The sequence below is a fragment of the Drosophila erecta genome, unplaced genomic scaffold (genome assembly GCF_003286155.1).
Source record: "Drosophila erecta strain 14021-0224.00,06,07 unplaced genomic scaffold, DereRS2 tig00000000-arrow-pilon, whole genome shotgun sequence".
Taxonomy (NCBI): Eukaryota; Metazoa; Arthropoda; class Insecta; order Diptera; family Drosophilidae; genus Drosophila; species Drosophila erecta.
In genome coordinates, this window is record NW_020825194.1 from 15,150,697 (window position 1) to 15,172,785 (window position 22,089).

At 44.1% G+C, this 22,089-nt stretch overlaps 9 protein-coding genes and 1 long non-coding RNA gene across 14 annotated transcripts; 5 read left to right on the forward strand and 5 right to left on the reverse strand.

Moving 5' to 3' along the window:
- Positions 1-146: 146 nt before the first annotated feature.
- LOC6553703 (serine/threonine-protein phosphatase alpha-2 isoform) lies at positions 147-1,772 on the reverse strand. Its single transcript, XM_001980373.3, has 2 exons — positions 462-1,772; positions 147-365 (listed from the first exon to the last, which is right to left on the reverse strand). The coding sequence occupies exon 1, from the start codon at positions 1,543-1,545 to the stop codon at positions 637-639; it is 909 nt and encodes a 302-aa protein (XP_001980409.1). The 5' UTR covers positions 1,546-1,772; the 3' UTR covers positions 147-365; positions 462-636.
- A 651-nt stretch (positions 1,773-2,423) lies between these two features.
- Positions 2,424-3,983, forward strand: LOC6553702 (sialic acid synthase). Its single transcript, XM_001980372.3, has 2 exons — positions 2,424-2,830; positions 3,142-3,983. Exons 1-2 carry the CDS (start codon positions 2,495-2,497, stop codon positions 3,922-3,924), a joined length of 1,119 nt encoding a protein of 372 aa, XP_001980408.1. The 5' UTR covers positions 2,424-2,494; the 3' UTR covers positions 3,925-3,983.
- Positions 3,885-5,417, reverse strand: LOC6553701 (interleukin enhancer-binding factor 2 homolog). Its single transcript, XM_001980371.3, has 3 exons — positions 5,143-5,417; positions 4,951-5,079; positions 3,885-4,890 (listed from the first exon to the last, which is right to left on the reverse strand). The coding sequence occupies exons 1-3, from the start codon at positions 5,305-5,307 to the stop codon at positions 3,994-3,996; spliced, it is 1,191 nt and encodes a 396-aa protein (XP_001980407.1). The 5' UTR covers positions 5,308-5,417; the 3' UTR covers positions 3,885-3,993.
- On the forward strand, positions 5,413-7,458 carry LOC6553700 (zinc finger protein 184). The gene is made up of 2 exons (XM_026983782.1): positions 5,413-5,732; positions 5,786-7,458. Exon 2 carries the CDS (start codon positions 5,790-5,792, stop codon positions 7,395-7,397), a length of 1,608 nt encoding a protein of 535 aa, XP_026839583.1. The 5' UTR covers positions 5,413-5,732; positions 5,786-5,789; the 3' UTR covers positions 7,398-7,458.
- Positions 7,459-7,537: 79 nt separating this feature from the next.
- Positions 7,538-8,741, forward strand: LOC6553699 (proteasome subunit alpha type-2). The gene is made up of 5 exons (XM_001980369.3): positions 7,538-7,700; positions 7,803-7,879; positions 7,939-8,194; positions 8,259-8,414; positions 8,478-8,741. Exons 1-5 carry the CDS (start codon positions 7,660-7,662, stop codon positions 8,650-8,652), a joined length of 705 nt encoding a protein of 234 aa, XP_001980405.1. The 5' UTR covers positions 7,538-7,659; the 3' UTR covers positions 8,653-8,741.
- On the reverse strand, positions 8,737-10,073 carry LOC6553698 (SUMO-activating enzyme subunit 1). Its single transcript, XM_001980368.3, has 3 exons — positions 9,837-10,073; positions 9,341-9,769; positions 8,737-9,264 (listed from the first exon to the last, which is right to left on the reverse strand). The coding sequence occupies exons 1-3, from the start codon at positions 9,941-9,943 to the stop codon at positions 8,787-8,789; spliced, it is 1,014 nt and encodes a 337-aa protein (XP_001980404.1). The 5' UTR covers positions 9,944-10,073; the 3' UTR covers positions 8,737-8,786.
- A 188-nt stretch (positions 10,074-10,261) lies between these two features.
- Positions 10,262-11,859, forward strand: LOC6553697 (probable enoyl-CoA hydratase echA8). Its single transcript, XM_001980367.3, has 4 exons — positions 10,262-10,381; positions 10,443-10,548; positions 10,626-11,411; positions 11,471-11,859. The coding sequence occupies exons 2-4, from the start codon at positions 10,446-10,448 to the stop codon at positions 11,716-11,718; spliced, it is 1,137 nt and encodes a 378-aa protein (XP_001980403.1). The 5' UTR covers positions 10,262-10,381; positions 10,443-10,445; the 3' UTR covers positions 11,719-11,859.
- Positions 11,860-12,979: 1,120 nt separating this feature from the next.
- On the reverse strand, positions 12,980-13,731 carry LOC6553732. The gene has a single exon (XM_001980365.3). The coding sequence runs from the start codon at positions 13,688-13,690 to the stop codon at positions 12,980-12,982; it is 711 nt and encodes a 236-aa protein (XP_001980401.1). The 5' UTR covers positions 13,691-13,731.
- A 424-nt stretch (positions 13,732-14,155) lies between these two features.
- On the forward strand, positions 14,156-22,085 carry LOC6553731 (acyl-CoA Delta(11) desaturase). 5 transcript variants are annotated; one of them, XM_015154605.2, is made up of 5 exons: positions 14,156-14,281; positions 19,467-19,786; positions 20,548-20,884; positions 20,945-21,130; positions 21,192-22,085. In XM_015154605.2, the coding sequence occupies exons 2-5, from the start codon at positions 19,477-19,479 to the stop codon at positions 21,508-21,510; spliced, it is 1,152 nt and encodes a 383-aa protein (XP_015010091.1). In that variant the 5' UTR covers positions 14,156-14,281; positions 19,467-19,476; the 3' UTR covers positions 21,511-22,085. The 5 variants fall into 5 exon arrangements, with proteins under 5 accessions (XP_015010091.1, XP_026832113.1, XP_015010090.1 ...); XM_026976312.1 differs by lacking the exon at positions 14,156-14,281 and adding an exon at positions 16,092-16,272; XM_015154604.2 differs by lacking the exon at positions 14,156-14,281 and adding an exon at positions 16,093-16,286.
- On the reverse strand, positions 17,142-18,639 carry LOC113563766. Its single transcript, XR_003407625.1, has 2 exons — positions 17,625-18,639; positions 17,142-17,541 (listed from the first exon to the last, which is right to left on the reverse strand). It is a non-coding gene; the product is annotated as an uncharacterized LOC113563766 (long non-coding RNA).
- Positions 22,086-22,089: the final 4 nt, after the last annotated feature.

Consider the following 22,089-nt stretch of genomic DNA (forward strand, 5'->3'; position numbering starts at 1 on the left):
TTACCTAGTGTTTAAATTTTGGACAAAACCCATAAACGTAGGTGTTGAAATGTGTGTACAAGTGTGTGTGCGTGGGTGTATGGTTGGTCGGTAGATAGGTATACATATAAGTATATATATATGTATATATATATATATGCGGGGGCTATTAAAAATAAATATGTGGCGTTTAATCATGGTATTTGTCAATGTGTTTGTAATTGCGATTTAAATCTCAATGGGGGTGGAAGGAAAAACTGCATTCATCTGCTGGAAGGGACCCAGGGGATGTCCTTTGATCGTGGCGCTGCTACTCCATGCACGCATGCACTCGCTGGCTGTCCGAATTGCTGAGGGATTTTCTTGTGGATTTTGACTCGCCCTGGCTGCCGATGATAAAAGTGACCAAAAACAGAGATAAGGTACTGGGGTGAGAGTGTGATTCACTAGTTGATTTCACTGCGTCAGCAGCCCACACTTACGTTTCATGCATCATTTTGATGTGTTGTTTCAAAGAATTTTATTTCTGATTGTTGTGGATGTTGGTTTTGGTTTTTTGTTTTTGTTGTGGTGTTTTTGTCTTGTATCTTGGTTGGGTTTCTTATTAATCTGTTTTAGATAGAAAAAGATGGCTCTTGCTGCTGCATGTGTGTGATATTACTTTTTACGCTTGTCAGCTGGCTTGAGGATCTGGAACGAGCACATCAGCGTGTCGTCCACGGACATCATGGCGCCGGCATTGTCGAACTCGCCACAGTAGTTGGGCGCCGAGAACAGGGTGACCAGCATGCGTTTGGCAAAGAACTCATACCCATCCTCGACGACTTGATGGGCTCGGCAGATGAGATCGAACTCGTGCTTCTGCAAAAACTTGGCTACCACCTCGGCGCCGAAGGTGAAGCTAACGCCGCGGTCGTTTTCGCCCCAACCCATGGTATCCTTATCGGGATCGGACCACAGGAGATCGCACAGCAGGCCCTGGTCGGGCACATCGGTGGGCCGCATAATGCGACGGATCTGCTCCATAGATGTCAAATCGGGACTGAGGCCGCCGTGGCAGCAGAAGATCTTCTCATCGACAATGGCCGCCACCGGCAGGCAGTTGAAGCAGTCCGTGAATGTCTTCCACAACTTGATGCTGTAGCGACGCTTGCACTCGTCGTAGAATCCGTATATGCGATTGATGCTGGCGCACTCGTGGTTGCCGCGCAGCAGGAAGAAGTTCTCACAGTATTTGATCTTGTAAGCGAGCAGCAGGCAGATGGTCTCCAGCGACTGCTTGCCGCGATCGACGTAGTCGCCCAGGAACAGGTAATTCGACTCCGGCGGAAAACCGCCGTACTCGAACAGACGCAACAGATCATAGTACTGTCCATGGATGTCGCCGCAGATCTTCAGCGGCGCCTCCAGCTCGAGTAGAATGGGCTGCGATAGGAAGATCTCGCGCGACTTCAAGCAGAGTCCCCGGATTTCACCCTCCGAGAGCTGTACGTTTTTGCCTGGCCGTGCCCCACGCACTTCCAGAAGTCGCGATATTATGCTGTCGATATTCATCACGTCGCCCATGTTTGCGTCGGGAAGTGTTGATCTGGTGCACTACTGCTGCTGTTGGGTGTCGAGGTTGCCGCGAACGATGGTTGGTAGCGCCGAAATAACCCTCGAAATCTCTCTAGTTTCCCAAATCTATTTCTGCTAAATACTTTTCACAGCTAACTGGTATGAAAATTCCTTCGTACGGTGTTCCGCGGGTGCGAGCGGGATGGCAAGTGTGCATAAGGCTAGTGGTGCCACACCGCCGGAAGGCGTGGATCTGGCCACATAATAGACGCCATCTTATCTAATCGATAACATGCTCAGATAGTGCGTAATCGATAATGTAGTTAACTTAATATTCCATTTTTTCCGTAAAGACGACTTATTATCCATAGCTCACGTTCTGCAACAGTCCCACTTTTTTATTTTGATTCTGTTTGGGTATTTTAACCCTATTGTCGCTCGAAATTGGCAAATCTCAAGCCTCAAATTTTGTCGCTCTGGAAGTAATCGATTTAAACGCATGGCGTCCTGGGTTGACCAGATATTCAATTTCAGTCGAGTGGCAGCCCTGTACAGGTGGATACCAACCATCCCGCTCGCACTCAAGCACGCCCGGGCATGACTAACTGGGAACTAGAGGTGGAAGATTGACGCTTTCGCCGAGTCTATTCGATTATTTAGGGAACGCGCGGATATTTTAAATACATTTAAATTTCAAATGCTTATGTCAATAAGAATTACCTTATTGATACAAATACCCACATGAATAATGTTTATAAATGTTCAAGTTTCCTTCAAGTTTCACAGAACCAAAGATAATATTGAAAGAAAATATCACATCAAATAATCATGCCGTGAAAAGCTTTTACTTTTTGTAAGAATTTGCTTATGTTTTGCTATCGATAATCGATACATTTCCTGCCTACGCCCGCTTATCATTTAATTAACTGTTAAATAGGCGGGTTTCAATTTAATTAAAATGCTGTTGAACGATATTATAAGCGGAAAAGTAGTTGATACCGTCTATATTATAGCGGAAATTGGCCAAAACCATCAGGGGTGCGTAGAAACAGCGAAGAAAATGATATGGGAGGCCAAGAAAGCCGGATGCCACTGCGTTAAGTTTCAAAAATCCGATTTGCCAGCAAAGTTTACTCGATCCGCTCTAAATCGCGAATATATCACCGATCACGCCTGGGGTAAAACCTACGGAGAGCACAAGGAGTACTTGGAGTTCTCCAAGGATCAGTACCTCCAGCTGCAGGCCTACTGCGAGGAGCTAAGCGTGGACTTCACTGCTTCCGCCATGGATGAGGTTGATATTAATTGATTGTTAGACATAACTCCATTTTTTAAAATATCTTTATAAGGGGATTTGCAAAGGGCTTGTATTCAAAACTATATGAATTGAGGAATGCAAGCTACCGAAATTAAGTAAAAGTAGCATCTTTGAAGTTATTCATGTTTAAACCGAAACACCGCTAAAACAAAACCATAAAGAAGAGTGATTAAACAGATTTAAGTTATGAGCAGTTTAGTAGTAAATTTCTAATAGATGTGTACTATCTATCTATCTTTTCTTGCATGAATAGCTATTAATCACTTATAAAATGTTATTTTTAACAGAGATCGTTGGAGTTCCTGGCCGATCTAAATGTTCCATTCATTAAAATTGGGTCCGGAGACGCAAACAACTTTCCGCTTCTAAAAAAGGCCGCCAGCTGGGACTTCCCTCTTGTAATCTCCACCGGAATGCAGACCATGCAAACTGTGGAGAGGATTGTGCAAACTATGAGGGAATCAGGAAAACAGGACTACGCTCTAATGCACTGCGTTTCATCATACCCAACTGCACCCGAAGATTGCAGCTTGCAGTTCATATCCGTTTTTAAGAGACATTTTCCCAATGTGGTAATTGGGTACTCGGGTCATGAGCTTGGAGTGGTCGTTAGCCAGGCGGCTGTATTGCTAGGAGCACGCATAGTGGAGCGCCACTTTACGCTGGACAAGAGTCAGAAGGGCTCCGATCATCGCTGCTCCCTTGAGCCCCACGAACTGAATGCTTTAACTGTTGCAATCGCCAACTTTAAACTCTCTGCACTTTCGCTGTCTCCTAAAGAAATATTTCAAGAATTAAATGGAGGCCGGGAACTGGAGGCAGCTCTCCAGGACGTTGAGTACAAAACCATTCTACCCTGTGAGTTGCCCTGTCGATCTAAACTGGGCAAATCCATTGTGGCAGCTAGGAGCCTTAAAAAAGGTAATAGGCTGCAATTGTCAGATATGGCTATTAAAGTTAGTGAACCCAGCGGCCTGACAGCGGAGGCTTACTTGGACATAGTCGGCAAGGAATTGGCTGACAACATTGGTGAGGATGAACCCATACGTGGGAGTAATATAATCAATTGAATCATTGCTTTTGAAAAAGTGCATGATGTGCAATTTAAATACAATTGTAAATGAATAGCTGGGGCTGTATTACTCGGCTCCATCGTCGCTGCCGTCATCTTCGTTTTCATTCTCGATCATCTCGATGTCCTCCTCGAGGTCGCCCTCCTTCTTGTCCGTTGGCTTCTCGTAGACAGCGGTTAGGGGGGACACGCACACGCCGTTCCAGACGGACATTTCGCGCACAATGCTGGTGTTGCCCTCCAGGCCCAAAATGTGTTTGTATCCGCCGTGGGCCAGCACGCGGAGCAGCGTCTGTGACGTGTAGCAGCACACATCCTGCTGCTCCAATGTCATGGCAGTGTGCACCCGAATGTGTCCCGGCTCGGTGGGATCCGTGATGCCGGCCGAGCCGGGCAGAAAGAGCCCGGCGGAGAGTAGCTGAAAGACGCGACGGAAGGCCAGGTTGATGGGCAGTGCCTGTCGGGACGGGTTGTTCATGATGGCCAGATGGGCGATCAGGTCCAACATCCAGGCCGACAACGGCGAAAAGGCGTCGAAGCGCCTGGTGAGATCTTTAAGAATTCGAATGAGCACCTTTATCGAGGAGTGGTGGGCATTTTCCTCGAACCAGCGCGTGTGGCGGATGGCAGCTAGATGGCTCTGCATCAGCTTATGATCCAAATGGATCTCGGGCTCAAGCTTGCGCAGATTTTGCGGCAAGGTGGCGATCAGAATGCGCACCTTGGCATGCACATTGGAGATGTCGAAGCCGCGCTCATGAATCTGTACGGTGTGCTGATCGCCCTTGGTCAGAACTTCAGTCTTCATGCTGGCCTTCAGGTCGGCCTCGACTTTTTTGGCCAGGGCGTCGACGGACTCCTTGGTGGGCAGCGTTTTGAGGATAACCACAACGTCGGCCACATTGTTGCCCGTCAGAATGGTGCCCTTCTTAAAGGACCCAACCTGACGCACCTCCTCCAGTTGCTGTGGAAAACCCGAGCATACTGTACATGCCAATAACAAAGAGTAGTGTAATGTACTTACACAAGTGGTAAGATCACCGGGTGCAACCACCAGATTGTCTAGGACAGCCTGCACCTTGGTCACTAGATTCCCTATGGCAGTCTGCTCGCTGGGAGTGGGACTCAAGTCCTGGTTACGCTTCAGCAGCGCCTGAAATGTCAATTGTAATCCTATTGAAATCCCCTTGGATACGCATGTGGTTTATTGATTTACCGCAGTCAAAGCAGAATCGTCAACGGCGCCGGCGGATGGAACTTTGGGAAAGAAGACCTCCGCCAGGGTCAGATCGAAGGGGTGGCGCGGTACGAATGTCTTCTTGAAGGGCGGACGTATACCGCCGCGCATGGGGCGCCCACCTCGGAGAGCTCCACGAACCATATTCCTGTGGGGATGAATTTTTAATTATTTTCTTAACGCCGGAGCGTTCTATTTTCTTTTACAGATGGAAACAGTGTGACCGGAGCTGGACCGGTAAGAAAACGACTGCAAACAGACTGCTAAACGCCTTCTTAAAATATACCGGATACAATATTGGTCGGGGTGATACATTTTGAATTTTTAAACCTTTTCACTTGAATTAAAATCACTCAAATTCATTTAATTAAAATAAGGAGAGTGGGATGTTTATTCTGCTAACTTTAGGAGCTTTAGCTAGTGAATCAAGGGCTTAATCAGTTGAAGGAAAGCCCTTTATGTACAAACAACGTGATGATATTTATGTTTATGGTCTTACACTTTTATTGTAAGGCTACACGTCTATAATTTAAGCAATCCAATCGACTTAGGAGCTCATCTAGTTACCGGTAAGTAGATTGAAATCGCACTAAAGACGACTCCTTATGTTTCTAATTTTTAGAACTATGGATTCGGCGATCGTTGATGAATGCCCCGTGAAGAACGAACCCCTCGAAGAAGACACATTCGAGGAAGAATTGCGCTCGATTTCAGACTGCGACATCGAACAGCCAGAAAGCGAAATAAAGATCGAGGAAACTTATGACATCGATTTTGAGTCAGCGAAAAGAAAGAGAAAAGAGCCCAAAAAAGCCCCGACGAAGCTGATGACTTGTAAATCCAAAAAAGGACAGAAGTGCCTCTTGCGAAATCACACAGATACGTTTAAGTGTAAACAATGCCAAAAGACGTTTACAAGAAAGGAAAACCTTCAAACACACTTGCAAATTCACGCAGGAGAACGGCCGTTCGAGTGTTCCCACTGCTCCAAGAGTTTTGCACGCAGCACACATTTTAAGCGACATTTGCTCATACACGCCGAAAACCGACCCTTTAAGTGTTCCCACTGCTCAAAGACTTTTACCCTGAATACATCGCTCAAACAACATCTGCGTATGCACACAGGAGAAAGGCCCTTCAAGTGTTCCCAGTGCTCTGCGTCATTTACAGTGAAGTCTACACTTCACGCACACATGGTAGTGCACACTGGCGAGAGGCCGTTCAAGTGTACCCAGTGTTCAACGTCTTTTGCGCGGAAAACGAATCTTCAGGAACACTTGCGTGCGCACACAGGAGAACGCCCCTTCAAGTGTACCCACTGTCCGAAGGCATTCAAAACCAACTCGCATCTCCAGGAACACTTGCGAACGCATACGGAGGCACGACCCTTTAAGTGTTCCCAGTGCTCGAAGAGCTTTAAGCTAAAATCAATTCTTCAAAAGCACCTGCTAACGCACGCTGAAGGATCCTTTAAGTGTAACCAGTGCACAAAGACTTTTGCAGGGAATGAAAGTTTGCAAATACATTTGCGAATGCATGCGGGAGAAAACCCATTCAAGTGTCCTCATTGCCCAGAGACCTTCGCAAGGAATTCCATTTTTCAACTACACTTGCTTGAACACGCAGGCAAAGAGCCCCTGAAGTGTTCCCAGTGTCCAGCCACTTTTGCAATGAGGTCACTTTTTCAAATCCACGCACGTTCGCACACAAGAGAGCGACAGTTTAAGTGTGCCGAATGCTCGAAATCCTTTTTTAGGAAGTCTCACCTCAAGGAGCACCATCTAGTTCACACGGGAGAAAGGCCATTTAAGTGTACGCACTGTTCCAAGGATTTCAAACATAGTTCGCATCTTCAGGTCCATTTGCGAGATCACCCTGGAGAAAATCCACTTAAGTGTTCCTACTGTTCGAAGGCATTTAAGCTGCATTCGCAACTGCAGTTGCACCTGCGAGACCATACTGAAAAAAACTCATTTCAGTGTTCCCACTGCTCGAAGACTTATTCGTCCAACACGACCCTTCAAATACACTTGCGAACGCACACGGGCGAATTGCCCTTTAAGTGTTCCCATTGCTCTAAGAGTTTTGCAAGGAGCGCCGAATATCGGAAACACTTGCTGGTGCACACGGGAGAAAAGCCCTTCAAGTGTTCACACTGCTCAACCAGATTCACCCAGAAATCCAGTCTTGGGCGACACCAGCGGAGAAACTTATGCGGCATGAACTCAGACTGAAAATAATTAGTTCAGACATAACGTAGAAATAAAGTAATAGTAATAAACGATTAGTAATGAATCAATGCTTTTTCGAATTTTTGAAGTTTTAAAACATCAAAAGTGTGACCAGTTGCTCAGGCCGTGATCGAACTGTATTATTTGTGGCATTCAACATTCGGTCACACTGCCGCCCAATTGCTGTGTCATTTTTGTTTCTGTGCGAAGTAAGTCGGCTTTTTTATTTTACCCATCAAATCACCGCATTTGAGGCCCAGCAAATATGGCTACCGAACGCTACAGCTTTTCGTTGACCACGTTCAGGTGAGAGCAGCGCTATAACCCGCGGGGAACATCCGATTCACCCGGCGCAATTTAACCTGCCGCCATGACTGGGCAATAAGTACAATTTTCTAACTTTTGCAGTCCTTCCGGAAAACTCGTCCAACTGGAGTACGCACTGGCGGCCGTATCCGGCGGAGCTCCCTCCGTGGGCATCATGGGTTAGTATGCCGTGCAGCCAGTCTTGTGCATTCAACTAACACCCTCTTTTCGGATGCAGCTTCCAATGGCGTCGTCATTGCCACAGAGAACAAACACAAGTCGCCGCTGTATGAGGAGCACAGTGTGCATCGCGTGGAGATGATCTACAATCACATCGGCATGGTGTACTCGGGAATGGGTCCGGACTTTCGTCTGCTTGTGAAACAGGCCCGCAAGATCGCCCAGACATACTACCTGACCTACAAGGAGCCGATTCCTGTGTCGCAGCTGGTGCAGCGCGTGGCCACGCTCATGCAGGAGTACACTCAGTCCGGGTAAGTGTGCCAACTGTCCTCCACTTTGAGTCCCCATGGTAATCGCATACAATCCCACCCACAGTGGCGTTCGTCCCTTCGGAGTTTCCCTACTGATCTGCGGCTGGGACAACGATCGTCCGTATCTGTACCAATCCGATCCTTCGGGCGCCTACTTCGCCTGGAAGGCCACTGCCATGGGCAAGAACGCAGTCAACGGCAAAACCTTCCTGGAGAAGCGGTAAGTACCAATAATTGTAACCCTAAGGTGTAGGGGGTCAATCATATTTTCATCCACATGCAGCTACAGCGAAGATCTGGAGCTGGACGATGCTGTTCACACCGCCATCCTCACTCTGAAAGAAGGATTTGAGGGAAAAATGACTGCCGACAACATTGAAATCGGAATCTGCGATCAGAACGGATTCCAGCGTCTGGACCCCGCCTCCATCAAGGACTACTTGGCCAGCATCCCCTAAACTTTAAACGCCCCGCTAAGATTACCACAAGCTAAGCTTTTCTGATAAGTACGGGACATTAAAAAAAAAAATAAAATTTACAACTGGTGTTATATGATATTCAAATTTTTAATATAAGCCTTTAGTGGATAAGTTCACTTCGCTTCAATGGTCTCGACATATCCTGCACAAGTATCGGGGTCAAAAACGAACAGATTACGGTGTGGCGCTTCCATTTTAGTAACCACCTTGATGACTTCTTGAGCCACAACGCCGCCAACAACCGCGACGGCTGGGGATATCTGCGCAAAAATCAGACCCAGGGCTTCGTCGCCCAGGATAGAGTTGGGCATCAGTTCGTCGCGAATCCCGCGAAGCAATTCCAGGTCAGCTTCTCGGGTCTTATAGCTTGGATCTCGCTGGTGGGTCGTGCGAAACTTTTGCAGCACACTTAACAACAAAACACCCGGACCATTGCGCTTCAGTTTGCGCAAATAACTAGGCGCTGTAATGTCGAATTCAAGCCAGGCAGAGTAGCCGGGATAGTCCACATCACGTTGAGTTGGAATGGACACGGTTTCATACTTCTTTTTCTTATCCGCGTTGGCTACGATCTTGTGCTTGATTACATCCCTGAAAAAGGTGAACATTTACAAAGTAATAAAGATCTACATTCGGTTTCTGAGCAATGGTAGATAGAGGGACCTACTCAACATAGTTGTGCTTCTGCAGACTGGCAAAGTAGAACCCGAACGTGCCCCACACATCGGTGGCTATGAACTTGACGCCCAGGTCGCGGCAAATAGTGTCGATGCGCAGCAGTTCCTCGTTGGTCGCGCTATTGACCACCACCACGTCGAACTGGCCGAAGAACTCTGAGGACTTCTCCTGCAAGGGCTCGCGGTCGGCGGAGATGTCCACCATGGGATTGAGAGCACGTGCCCGTGCCAATGATGCTTCAGCACGGTTGCTGTTCAGCGATTCCCGGGGAGCCAGGAACTGCGAACAGAAGTCCTCCTCGGTTACGTTCTTATCGTCCAACAGCTTCACGGAATTGACTCCGGACAGGATGATGTTCTTGGTAATCTCGGCACCCAAACCGCACAGTCCTGCGATAAGGATCCGTGCCGTACGCAGGCTGAAATTGAAAATATATTTTCGCTTATTATAGCGCCTTTGCAGAATGCCGGCTTTTTTGCACGCACCGTTTCTGAGATTCCAAGCCCCAGAGTCGGATTTGTCTGTCGTACAGCTCGTTCTCCGCCTCCGTGAGTTCCACGGATATCTCGTTGGTGTCCATATCCACAACCATTATTTATTTTTTAAGTTTAAATTGGTTTTTCAGCTTATTGCAACTTTTTTTTTTGCAAGAACACTCAGTGAGACGCTTCTAAAACATACTAACGCCTTTTGAAAATGCCAAAACGCATTTACAAGGTCAGTGCTGCCAACTGTCTCTGCTAAGTTGTCTTTCTGCACATACACAAGAAAACCAAATGAAATATTCAAAATATAGCAATTGAACGCATTAAACGTTTTATTTACGATACTTTTACAATTTGTTTAAATATTTTTTAACAAAATTAGTTGCTTTCTTTTTGTAATTCACCGCAACCCAAAATAGCTTTAGAATAGCTGAGCTTAGCGGGAAAAAGCTAAGAGAATAGGATTGCCATAAAACGGTGGCAGCTCTGTAAAACAATTACTATCGAATTGTTTTTACAAAACTTGACCAAAATTTAACTTTCCGGTAAGCATCTCAGTTTGTTGCTCTCCTTTGTACAGATTAATTGATTGCCATTTTGGCTTAGATCATGCTTCGCAAATTTGGCAGGTTGTTGGCCCAGCAGGTGGGCCAGCAAGCACGTTTCACCGCGGCGATTCGCACATTCTCATCGACAAAAGCGCTGTATAAAGGTATGTACATAAGTCGTCGAAAAGCCGGTGACATAATGTGAGCGCGAGCCAGTGTAGTAACCGCTCATTTGCTCCAGATCCTGCGCCCCAGGAGGCGGACGCAGCTCCGCCCAAGAACATCCTGGTGGAGAAGGACAAAAACATCACGCTGATCGGCATCAATCGACCGCAGCAGCGCAATGCCATCGATTCGCTCACAGCCTCGCAACTTTGCGACGCCTTCGCCAATTTCGAGGCGGACGACACTTCGCCGGTGGCTGTCTTGTACGGCGTGGGCGGATCCTTTTGCTCCGGCTTCGACATTCTGGAGATCAGCACCGACGAGAAGGAGGAGATCAGCGTGGACATCCTGATGCGACCGGAGGGCTCTGTGGGTCCCACGCGACGCCAAATCAAGAAGCCAGTGGTGTGCGGCATCAATGGCTACTGCATAGCCAACGGCTTGGAACTGGCTCTCATGTGCGATCTGCGCGTGATGGAGGAGTCCGCCGTACTGGGATTTTTCAATCGACGCTTTGGTGTGCCAATGCTCGATGCCGGCACTATTCGGCTGCCGGCCATGATTGGATTGTCCCGTGCCCTGGACCTGATACTAACGGGACGTCCGGTGGGCTCCCAGGAGGCTCACGACATTGGACTGGTCAACCGGATTGTGCCCACGGGCACGGCCTTGGGCAATGCCCTGGAGCTGGCCACCTGCCTAGCCAAGTTCCCGCAACGCGCACTCATCCACGATCGCAACTCGGTCTACTCGAGCACCTTCGAGACCTCAACGTTCCACCAGGCGGTGCAGAACGAGGTGATGTTCACGTCCCGTGAAATCATCGAGGACATGCAAAATGGCATTAAATGGTTCAACCAGAGTGAGTTTTGTCAGCACTAGTGGTTTTTCATTTCCTTAATACTTTATATTTCCACGCAGCCTTCAAACCGGACACCACGCATTCGTGGCTAAAGCGCGATCGCTCGATGGCCGACTGGGACGATGAGGAAGTGGCGGCAGCTGCTGCCCAGAAGGAAAAACTTAAGCAGGAGCAGGAGGCTGCTTTGGCTGAGGCCGAAAAGCAGAAGCAGGCCGAAAAGGCGCAAAAGAAGTCGAAGAAGGCCGAAGAAAAGCCGGCTGAAAGCGTCGATAGTAAAGATCCCAAAGATAAGCCAAACGAAAAGTAGTTATGCCTTATCTAACAAAATTAACTGTTCCAAATCATTTAATTTAATTTTGTACATAACGCATCTATTACCAGTTTCAAACTGATCCATTTGACCTTTCTAACTTATTCAAATACATTACTGTAATCGGATAAAATGGAATGGCTTTAATCTTATAATGTTAGTGACAATATTTTTTAAAATCCAAGAAATCCAAGAATCTGTAGTATAAGCTGGCACAGAGCTCTTTATAATAATGACCTGACAGCGGAGGATGCCAGAAACGTGTTCTTTGTCGACAAGAGTAGCTGACGATTTTTGAGTACTCCTAAATTAAAAACTGAATACGATGATATATTGCTCAGTAATACTACAAAAGACAAGATAATGATATAGACGGCTTCCTCGACTATCAAAACCCCGTTCTTCATTTTCTGGAATATTGGTAGAATTTCGAAAAAAAAAAAGAAACGGAAAAAAAAGCTTAAAATTTTGTTTAAATGTGGGCGTGACAGCTTTTTTGCACGTCGCAGCGACTGAACATTCCAGCTTTTGTAGTTCCTGAGATCGAGGCAGACAGACGGACATGGCCAGTTCGACTCGGCTATTGATCCTGATCAAGAATATGTATATACTTTTTATGGTCGGAGACGCTCCCTTCTGCCTGTTACATACTTTTCAATGAATCTAGTATACCCTTTTACTCTACGAGTTACAGGTATAATAACTATGAAATTGGGCAAATATAGCCATTCATCTGATAACAAAATCCAAAAACAATGTTAGCTGGCCACATATCAAACATTTATGATGGTTGCTAATAGTGAGTGCGAATTATAACTGATATTGCTTATCAAATAAGGGATTTCTTCGAGTGATCACGACCAGGGTTGAAGTTTGAGTTGCGCAGGTCGGATGTGATAAGACTAATCTGGTGTCTGTAGGAAAGTTTCAGTTTTAAGTGCGTTCTTGAATTCATTCTCAATTCAATTAAATTGCTCCTTAAACTCAAGTATGTGCACCACTATGTCCGCCAAAGCCTGCGGCTTGACCCCCGCCTCCAGCAGTTCCAGGCAGAGATCGAAGGCGGTCCTAGATAAACGGGTGTGGGTAAGGGCCGACATGCCGTGCAGTGCGATGTGGAGAGGCGGCGATGTGTGCAGGCAAAGGAAACTACCAGTGGTGGTTGGCCCATTCTCCTGCTTCGGTCCTGGACTTGGTTCCGGCTCAGTTTCTTGCGACATCATATATGTATGTTTTTGTTTTTGAATGGACTGACAGCTTAAAACATGCTATGGTAATGTCGGCTATTCACGACAATAAATATCAATCCGCCAGCCACGGATACCTTGTGCCAGAAATTGTCACTCGAAGTCAAAGCCGCATGCCGTAGAGACGAATCTAGCCAGATGTGCATGTCCACACAATGGATGGACAAGAGTAGGACCATCAGCCCGGCGGAGACCCTTTGCCGATAACCCACGAGGATGAAACCCACCAAGAGCTTCACAGCGTACTTGTAGAGGACGTGCCACAACAGCCGGTCCTTATTCTTGCAGTTCACGTAGGTGAGCAGCAGGAAGGCGACAACCGGGGTGCGTCGAGACCTCAGCATTATGACCAGCAGGGCACTGATCACATTGCACAGCTGGAAGTACCTGACGAGGCTCCACTGCGACGGATTGACGGCCATCCGCAGGTGGGCCGCCATCCAAATCAGTCCCGTGCCCAGATTAATCTGTATTCTGGTCACAATCAGTGCGGAGCCAATAAATTGTCCAATCGCCAGCAGGTTGATACAGACTCCAGCCGCAATGAGCCCACAACAGCAGTTCATGTTCAGGATGCTCTGCTCCAGTCGCCAGTATTGGCAGATGTGCAGAGCATCCGCCAGAAAGCTGGACACGATAAGCATCCTGGCAAAAGTTGCAAGCAGGATCTTCACCATCCGCCTTTGATATACTTGGAGGATTAAAGCATCAATGCCCATCATCCTTATCAATTTTAATTAATTGTTTCCGATCTGATATTCGAAAACCGAAAGTAATTAACAAGAAATTCTTAATTTTATTCAAAACGCTTTGACTACTTTGATGACAGTATTAAAGTGGTGAGACTTTAAAAAGTTATCTAAAGCTACAGGAAATTAAACAAAAGTGTAATTAGTTTAATCACTGTCAAATAAAATTAAACATCATTTACTGAAAATTTCCGTAAAAACTTTAGATTTATATTTGTATGTATCGCATCTACATGTAAACTACAATCTACAGTTACTCCTAAATTCAAATATAAAAGAACTTTAAGTAAAATAATTTGGATTTGCAAAAATTACGATTTAATTTATTAGCTTATGATATTGATTATGATAATTATAAATATAATATAATTAAATCTTTAACACCGCTATAAAAAAAATAGACTTTACATATATCGATAAGATACGATAAAACCACGCTATCGATACTCATCTAACTCATAAATAGGTGGACCACTTTGCCATCACAAAACTGGATAGGATACCTTTGATTCGTTGGAAGTTGGTGATAAATTATATTACTCTGTAGATTTGGATAACATTTGCGTAAGTTGTACACAAACAAACCTACCAAGATTAAATAAAGCATTACACATTTTAAGCAATTGCTGCCATGCACATGTTCGCATATCAGCTAATCAGACACATCACCGGCGTCGGTTTTAAGCCCGATTAGAAATATGGCCGATTATCAACTAATGGAAATTTATTTAATAGATTATAGTTTTGCAAGTAGTACAATGCACCGAAAGTTGTTTACATGTAACCTTAGCGCGCGCACGCCCTGGTGACGTCACGCCCAAGCGAGCTAACCCTTTTGAGGGGCATTCTAAACTACGGATAGCGGACTCCAGTTGGAAGCTTATTAATCAGTTCGCGTTAGTAATACTCTTACTTACTGAGATATTAGTAACCTACTACCTAATTTCCACGTCCACGTTGGAAGCTGGAGTTGATTCTAATATATTTTAATTTCTTTAGAAGCTGTATCAAGAAGTACATTTTGCGTACACGTTTCATGATTCATATTTAACAACAGTTGCATCATTAAAGCAATAGAGTTATTTGGCATTTTTTCTCTTAATAATAGTAGTTACGTATAAAGTGTTAGATCTTTTGTTATGCTTCTGTATCAGTAATGACGAAGAGATTTACTTTTAAAATTCGATTCGGTTCTTATTCCATTGACGTCCAAAGAATTACTATATACATATGTGGCATCTGGTGATGAGATTAAAAGGTTGCTAAAATTTCTCTATGATTATTTTCATTCGGACAAATCTGGCAATCTACAGATTTTAATCGTTTTTTCAACTGCGCACTATAAGTACTTTGTTGTTTGATATAGAAATTTATGAATGTACGTACATTAAAACTCGTATATATATATATATATATAATATATAATATATGTATATATATATATACATATATTACCTTTTATAATATAATTAATTTTTATTATAACGAAGTGATTCTTTCATTACAAATTTAGTTTTTTGTTTTTTTAGAAACAATTTCACACCTGACCTGATAATAGAATTATGGAGTTTTACAACGTAGTGAACTTTTTTAGTTTTTTTTTTACCTTAAAAGATTAGTTCGAATTTTAGTGACCCAGGTGTCAAGGCTGTGAGTTAATTTTCTCAAGCTTCGTTATGGATTTTCTTTTGCAAGCAAGCAATACGTCGGAGTATTTCGCAATTAATCGCTATGACATAAATATGCAATTAGATGGAAGTTTTGTATGAAATTCGCGTGTCACTTGAGCTCATCTTCTGAAATTGGAAAACAAAAGAGATATGCAAAATAGACTTGATTTCGTGCCGACTTCAGTGGAATATATGTAAAACTATGGGTCTAGGAGGTTGATCTTGTCAACTGGTTTGAATCGGCCAAAGTGCGAGAACCGTCAAATAAACTAAAAACAGATTATGAAAGACCATGTGTATTCAGGGCTAAAACATTATCTTGGAAAGCCGACAACCCACCGGAGAAGATCGATAAGATTGCCCAAAAAACTGTCCCAAGCCTGCAGCAGGAATCAAAGTGCGAAGGGTAACCCCAGCAGCTGCGTTTGACTATCCACATTTTTAACTTTCGGTAATTGTATTGTTGACGACGTGCCCCATGGTAATTGACTCCAAAACTTCACCGCTTATTTGGGATTCAATTACGCATTTCGTATATACATATGTACATATGTATGTACTTAGTATGTATTAGTAAGTACTAGTACTAGCATGCCGGTAATCTGTGGAGCTCGGGAGAAGTTGACACCCAAATGCACTCGCCGCGGCGGAGAACAGCTCTGACGTTGTCCCGCCGATTTGCCTAATCGATTTGTTTTCGTTTTGGCAACCGTGCGAAAGGTTCGTCAGTTCCAATCGAGTTCGTCTAGTGTGCGGACGTGTGCTTTCGCCACTCCTACACTGAAATATATAGTGCAATCACATCGATTGAAAGACCGATCGCAAAGTGTCCTCAGTTTTCGGACTACCGACTGTGCAAAGTGGAAAAGTGCCAGTTTTGGGAAGGTGAAGTAAAACAGGTTGGTTTTCCAGCGGTCCACTTGTTGAGCCATTGCTACAGGATTGGTATATACACATGTAATCCCCAGTGGGAGCAGTGTTTACGTAAAACCGCCAAGTAGAAAATCGAGAAAAGTCAGCTAGAGAGATTTGCTTCGTTTAGCTTTCAATCTCTTGCAATTTTCATTTTGAGGGCCTCTGGCCAAACGATCTTCGTTCAAGTTTTATGTAGCGTTCACTCTTCGCTTTTGTCAAGGTTTTAGTTGGAAGGTTAGATTTGGTTTTATTTCCAGTTACCTTGTTGGAAACGCAAAGAAAAATACACTAGCTATCCTTCAAGTCGAACGAGTGCTCAAAGAACGCTTTGAATTCCATTAAATTGCTGCAAATGTAGGGCATTGTACCAGAGTAGACGACATATGGATATATCCAATTCCTTTGGATGGTCAAGTTTTGTACTTTTGCCAAATTAACATCTAATCACATTTGCAAGGGCAATCGAAGTTCTCTAGTCGACGCATTCACTGCTTCCGTGCTCAATTTTATTTATCATATGAATTAATTGCTTCGTCTTTGCATTTCAACTAAGCTTCTCTCTTTCTTTACGGTGAACGAACTTTGACTGCAATTATGCATGGATACGCTTAAATTGCAAATTAAGTGCTTCGAATTTGCGAGAAATCATTTATCACTCTTGCTGCGCTACAGTTCGTAGGAGCGGCAATCTAGTCTTCCAGTTAAAGTCTATTTGTCCAACTGTCAGATACAACATCTAAACAAATCGGCGGGCACGAACTATACCTAAAAAAAATACTTGACTGAATTGGTTTCAAGCATAATTGTTAGGAATATTTGAACAAAAACATCATATATTTCGTAAGGTAGCTACATTTATTTACCATTGTGTATTATGCATTACATTACCATTTTTATTTCAATTGCATCATATGATAGCATGTGATTACTTGATTGTCAACAAAAATACTAACTTATTAAGTATTATTACAACATAATGTAGTCGTTTATTTATATTCGAACTTCCATAACTATAATTCGAAATAGAAAAGTTTCATTAGTTTTGTCTATTGTCAGCTCTTTATCTGAACTTAAGAACGCGCACTATTTTTTTCTGCGTTCAATATCTAACTGAAGCATCACGCTCTTGCAACGTGATAACGGCCCGCAACAATAACAAAAGGAAAACTACTCTCGCTTCATCTTGCTCTTTGAGCTTACTGCCGCTCTTTTTCGCTCTCGTGTAAGCTCCCACGCTTTCTGTCCCATACGCGCAAGAAAGAAATAGGGATAAACGCAAGAAAATGGCAAAAGCAGCGGCAAATTTCAAGTTCAATGCGTACCTCTGATAAATGGTCAATGTTTGTTGACTTTGCATTCCCATGTTTGCTGTCTGTTGGTGGCCTGTGGTCGGTTTTTACCGGTTTTACCGGCTCCAAAAACAGTCAGCTGTTTTGTTGACATGCTCGCGGCATTAGGTTTTTCTCTCCCCCTCTCTCACTGTCTCTGGCCCTTTCTTCTTTCGCCATGTTAAAAGCTTTGGCGTGTGATCAACTGTTCTTGCTTTACAAACACATGTACATTTGTGTGTGTGAACGCGAAATTCTGCTTTCCACTTAATCTGTTAAAAATAAGAGGCGTCTGTAGAACAAATTTGAAGAAGGGACTGTACATATGTATGTACATATACTATGGGACTTCCTTCTGGCGGGGTATAAATACATATGTACACAATTTTAAGTTGTGTCTTTTTATTGCCTTCCCTTAACGTAAACGAGTATTTATAATACATGCAATATGTATGTATATAAACATTTTGAACTGTGCATTGACACAAAACTCATAAATACAAGCAAATTGAAAAGTAATGTACATATGTAAATATGTATACATATGTTGTGATCAATGAGTTATGTATCATTGTAAGGAGCCCTTTATGAGAACCCCCTTGCTGACGCCACTGACCGACATCTAATCGCCTTTTTCGAGCTCATTTCCCCTAAGCATCGTATGATTTGTAAGCTGTTGCTCGACCATAGGTTCACGTGTTTAACTGGGTAATGGCCCCATCCATTGTTCGAAGTACGCAACTGTCCAGTTTTGTAATAACCGCTTGTCTGATAAAGCCGTAATTAGCAGGTGCTTCACATGTGATTGGATAGAGATTCGGACAGATACTATACAATATCAAACACGTCGGCAAGACACGTCAGGTTGTTAAGGGCAACTCTGATTAGATAGGGCCAAAGTCTCCCGTCTAGAGTCTAGACGTATAAAATCTAACCCTGACCCAGCAATGGGCAAATAAAATCGCCCAACTGGCTAACATCTACCACCTCTAATCTGCCCACACATACACACACCTGCAAAAGCTTTAGTTGATATAAAGCTCTCGAGCGAGCTTTTCGCCAAATGCTTCAGATTCTCGTCGTCGGCAACTTTTGCACAGCAGTTTTAAAACGCAAGTTAACCGAAACGGCTTGTTAATTTCTAGCTGCAGTGAAAAAAACAGTTTTGTTTTTTGGGGTAATCCAGGTAAAATCACAAGAACACTATTTCTCAATTGCAATTCCATTGAACTTGCGGTTGTTCACTTTTTGCTAAATAGTTTGCGATTATTGTTAATCTAACACTTTCTATGCTGTGGGAGTGTGTGTGTGTATAACAAAGCATGCTAGAGTTCATTTGAAGAAGGAATTTTCCACGAAACGTGTCACTGCGTTCCTGGCTTCATCCGTAACCTTGAGCCAAGGTATTCATCTGCTCCGGTTCCCAGTGACCCACAAAACACATGTTCCACATTCAGAAATCCACCTGGTGCTTGTTCCCACACCGGCTTTTTACATTATGCATGCCATGCGAATCCTGACACAAGGACGCGCAAGCAGCGTTTATTGATTTTTTTCATCCATTAGCCACTAGCCGATTAAGACAACAAAAATTCATATTAGGCAAGAATATACACAATATCAAAGGGTACTCAACTCAACTCAGCTCAGCTCAACTGGACACCTCGGGGTCTGGCCATAAAAAGCCGCTCGGAATCACCTAGTCAAAGCGTGTCAAGTTCAGTCATTCGGCTCACCTGGCTAATTGCCCAAGCCACCAAGTTGGCACACACACTAATTGCTCTTTTGTTTATGTTGTTACTAATTTGTTGGCTTTATCTTCTTTCCGCACGCCAGTTGATGCAAGATGCCGCCCAACGCCCAAGCCGGTGCCCAGTCCATCTCGGACTCGCTGATCGCAGCAGCTAGTGCCGCCGCCGAATCGGGTCAGAGCCCCACCAAGCTGCAGGAGGACTCCACCGGAGTGCTCTTCGAGTGCGATGTGGAGACCACCGACGGTGGACTTGTCAAAGACATCACCGTCATGAAGAAGGCCGAGAAGCGCCGCCTGAAGCTCGTCTGGCGCAACATCATCGCCTTCGGTTACCTCCATCTGGCTGCCGTCTACGGAGCCTACCTTATGTTCACTTCCGCCAAGTGGCAGACCGTCATCACCGGTGAGTCAATAATTTATCACAATGGGAGCGGGATCAGAAGAGGTCCGTTGTATCCACCCTACATTTGAGCAGAAGGTTGAATATATACTTTGGTGTTCAAAGATCCTTAAAGATCTAATTCTAAAGAATTATTATTAGGCATTATATCTAACTATTGCTTAATGGCAAGAGGTAAAGGTCAAGTCAATTAAAAAAATAATTGCTTAATTACGTAGAATCACATTTTTCAAAGTAAAGTCTTAATGGCAAACGTCTTCTTTCTATAGAAATGGATACAACGCTCCAGTATTTCACAGTATTATTTAAAAATTCTGGGTTCTTAAAAAAAATATATGAAAAACAAATAAGTAAACAATATGGAAATTTTATACTTTTGGTAAGCCTTGACAACCATTGTCATCTTCCTGTCGCGTGCCGAACTCTCGACCATATAGGGGTTATCTAAGGCTTGCGCCCTGATAACCTTCAGTTGTTATTTTGAAAGTCCAGACTAAACATGGCACAGACTGCTGATCGTGCTTTCCATATACTTAAGCTTTCCAGGTGCTTATTTTTGTCGTAAATCGAATAACCGTACATATATTATAGCGATCACCTTTGCGATCGACTTAGTAAGCAATATAACAATGTTTGTTAAGTCACCGAGGAGTCAATTAATTTAAAAAAATAAGTTGGTAGCAATGAATCTTTCAAATTAAATGATGTATTCTCTTTGGTCAACCTAAGCTAACCAACTAAATTACCTTGATTTCTTCTTTCAGCTTATTTACTATATGTCGTTTCTGGCCTGGGTATTACCGCCGGTGCCCATCGTCTCTGGGCGCATCGCTCCTACAAAGCCAAGTGGCCCCTGCGACTGATTCTGGTCATCTTCAACACGATCGCCTTCCAGGATGCCGCCTACCATTGGGCCCGTGACCATCGCGTCCACCACAAATACTCGGAGACTGATGCCGATCCACACAACGCCACCCGTGGTTTCTTCTTCTCGCATGTTGGTTGGCTGCTGTGCAAGAAGCACCCGGAGGTGAAAGCCAAGGGCAAGGGTGTCGATCTGTCCGATCTGCGCGCCGATCCTATCCTCATGTTCCAGAAGAAGTAAGTCACTTTATTCGTTTAAGTCGCTGCAAATTCTAATATGTTAATTCTATTGAGCAGATACTACATGCTTTTGATGCCAATTGCTTGCTTTATTATCCCGACCTTGGTGCCTATGTACGCCTGGGGCGAATCGTTCATGAACGCCTGGTTTGTGGCCACCATGTTCCGCTGGTGTTTCATCCTAAACGTAACCTGGCTGGTGAACAGCGCTGCCCACAAGTTCGGTGGCCGTCCCTACGACAAGTAAGGGCTTAGGATTTGAATAACGTGTGAATGAGTATTTACAAAGCTTCGTCTTTTATAGATTTATCAATCCCTCGGAGAACATCTCGGTGGCTATTTTGGCCTTCGGAGAGGGATGGCATAACTACCACCACGTCTTCCCTTGGGACTACAAAACGGCCGAGTTCGGAAAATACTCGCTTAACTTCACCACCGCCTTCATCGACTTCTTCGCCAAGATCGGCTGGGCCTACGACCTCAAGACGGTGTCCACGGACATCATTAAGAAGCGTGTGAAGCGTACTGGAGACGGCACTCACGCCACGTGGGGATGGGGCGATGTGGACCAGCCCAAGGAGGAGATTGAGGATGCTGTCATTACACACAAAAAGAGCGAATAGGCAGGTTGAGCGTAGGGCCAATCATGGGAGGGTTTAGCAGAAAATCAATCAAATTCAAGTAAAGCAAAGAAAAATAATTTTCCATTTTACAAATGTCCGTGGAACATATTTCCTAAAAGAGCAGAAGCCCATTTAATTAATTCTAAGATAAAGCGTTGATGATAACTGTTTGTTGTATCTCGAAAACTTTATACCGTCTGTGTTAAGCAAACCAGCTCCGGAAATGTTTTTATTTCGCTCTCTTTTAGTAGAGACGCAAACTAACTTTGTATTTATACACGCATATAATTGCTTAATACCTGGATATTTATGTACAATAGATGGCAATTGGAGCTTTTCATTCACTGTTATCTCAAAATCACTTTGCAATTTGAGAGAAATTTTCAGTTAAAAATCTAAAAAAAAATTATACAAATGGAGGAAAACTTTCCGCTTCAAAGAAAAAGAAATACCTGCAAATGAAAGATTTTAGTATTTAGCGTAAGCCAAAAACAAAAAGAATTATCAAGGAACTAATATAAAAACTATATAATAAACAATCGATGTTAGAACACTAAAAGACACTTTCACCTATACATA

Coding starts and splice junctions, on each gene's coding strand:
- LOC6553703 (XM_001980373.3), bottom strand. CDS start 1,545: ATGGGCGACGTGATGAATATCGACAGCATAATATCGCGACTTCTGGAA.
- LOC6553702 (XM_001980372.3), top strand. CDS start 2,495: ATGCTGTTGAACGATATTATAAGCGGAAAAGTAGTTGATACCGTCTAT. Junction 2,831..3,141: donor CTGCTTCCGCCATGGATGAG/GTTGATATTAAT, acceptor TATTTTTAACAG/AGATCGTTGGAGTTCCTGGC.
- LOC6553701 (XM_001980371.3), bottom strand. CDS start 5,307: ATGGTTCGTGGAGCTCTCCGAGGTGGGCGCCCCATGCGCGGCGGTATA. Junction 5,080..5,142: donor ACGATTCTGCTTTGACTGCG/GTAAATCAATAA, acceptor TTGACATTTCAG/GCGCTGCTGAAGCGTAACCA. Junction 4,891..4,950: donor CCGGTGATCTTACCACTTGT/GTAAGTACATTA, acceptor GGTTTTCCACAG/CAACTGGAGGAGGTGCGTCA.
- LOC6553700 (XM_026983782.1), top strand. CDS start 5,790: ATGGATTCGGCGATCGTTGATGAATGCCCCGTGAAGAACGAACCCCTC.
- LOC6553699 (XM_001980369.3), top strand. CDS start 7,660: ATGGCTACCGAACGCTACAGCTTTTCGTTGACCACGTTCAG. Junction 7,880..7,938: donor TCCCTCCGTGGGCATCATGG/GTTAGTATGCCG, acceptor TTTCGGATGCAG/CTTCCAATGGCGTCGTCATT. Junction 8,195..8,258: donor CAGGAGTACACTCAGTCCGG/GTAAGTGTGCCA, acceptor TCCCACCCACAG/TGGCGTTCGTCCCTTCGGAG.
- LOC6553698 (XM_001980368.3), bottom strand. CDS start 9,943: ATGGTTGTGGATATGGACACCAACGAGATATCCGTGGAACTCACGGAG. Junction 9,770..9,836: donor GGCTTGGAATCTCAGAAACG/GTGCGTGCAAAA, acceptor TTTCAATTTCAG/CCTGCGTACGGCACGGATCC. Junction 9,265..9,340: donor CAGAAGCACAACTATGTTGA/GTAGGTCCCTCT, acceptor CACCTTTTTCAG/GGATGTAATCAAGCACAAGA.
- LOC6553697 (XM_001980367.3), top strand. CDS start 10,446: ATGCTTCGCAAATTTGGCAGGTTGTTGGCCCAGCAGGTGGGCCAGCAA. Junction 10,549..10,625: donor GACAAAAGCGCTGTATAAAG/GTATGTACATAA, acceptor CATTTGCTCCAG/ATCCTGCGCCCCAGGAGGCG. Junction 11,412..11,470: donor CATTAAATGGTTCAACCAGA/GTGAGTTTTGTC, acceptor ATTTCCACGCAG/CCTTCAAACCGGACACCACG.
- LOC6553732 (XM_001980365.3), bottom strand. CDS start 13,690: ATGATGGGCATTGATGCTTTAATCCTCCAAGTATATCAAAGGCGGATG.
- LOC6553731 (XM_015154605.2), top strand. CDS start 19,477: ATGCCGCCCAACGCCCAAGCCGGTGCCCAGTCCATCTCGGACTCGCTG. Junction 20,885..20,944: donor ATCCTCATGTTCCAGAAGAA/GTAAGTCACTTT, acceptor TCTATTGAGCAG/ATACTACATGCTTTTGATGC. Junction 21,131..21,191: donor GGTGGCCGTCCCTACGACAA/GTAAGGGCTTAG, acceptor CGTCTTTTATAG/ATTTATCAATCCCTCGGAGA.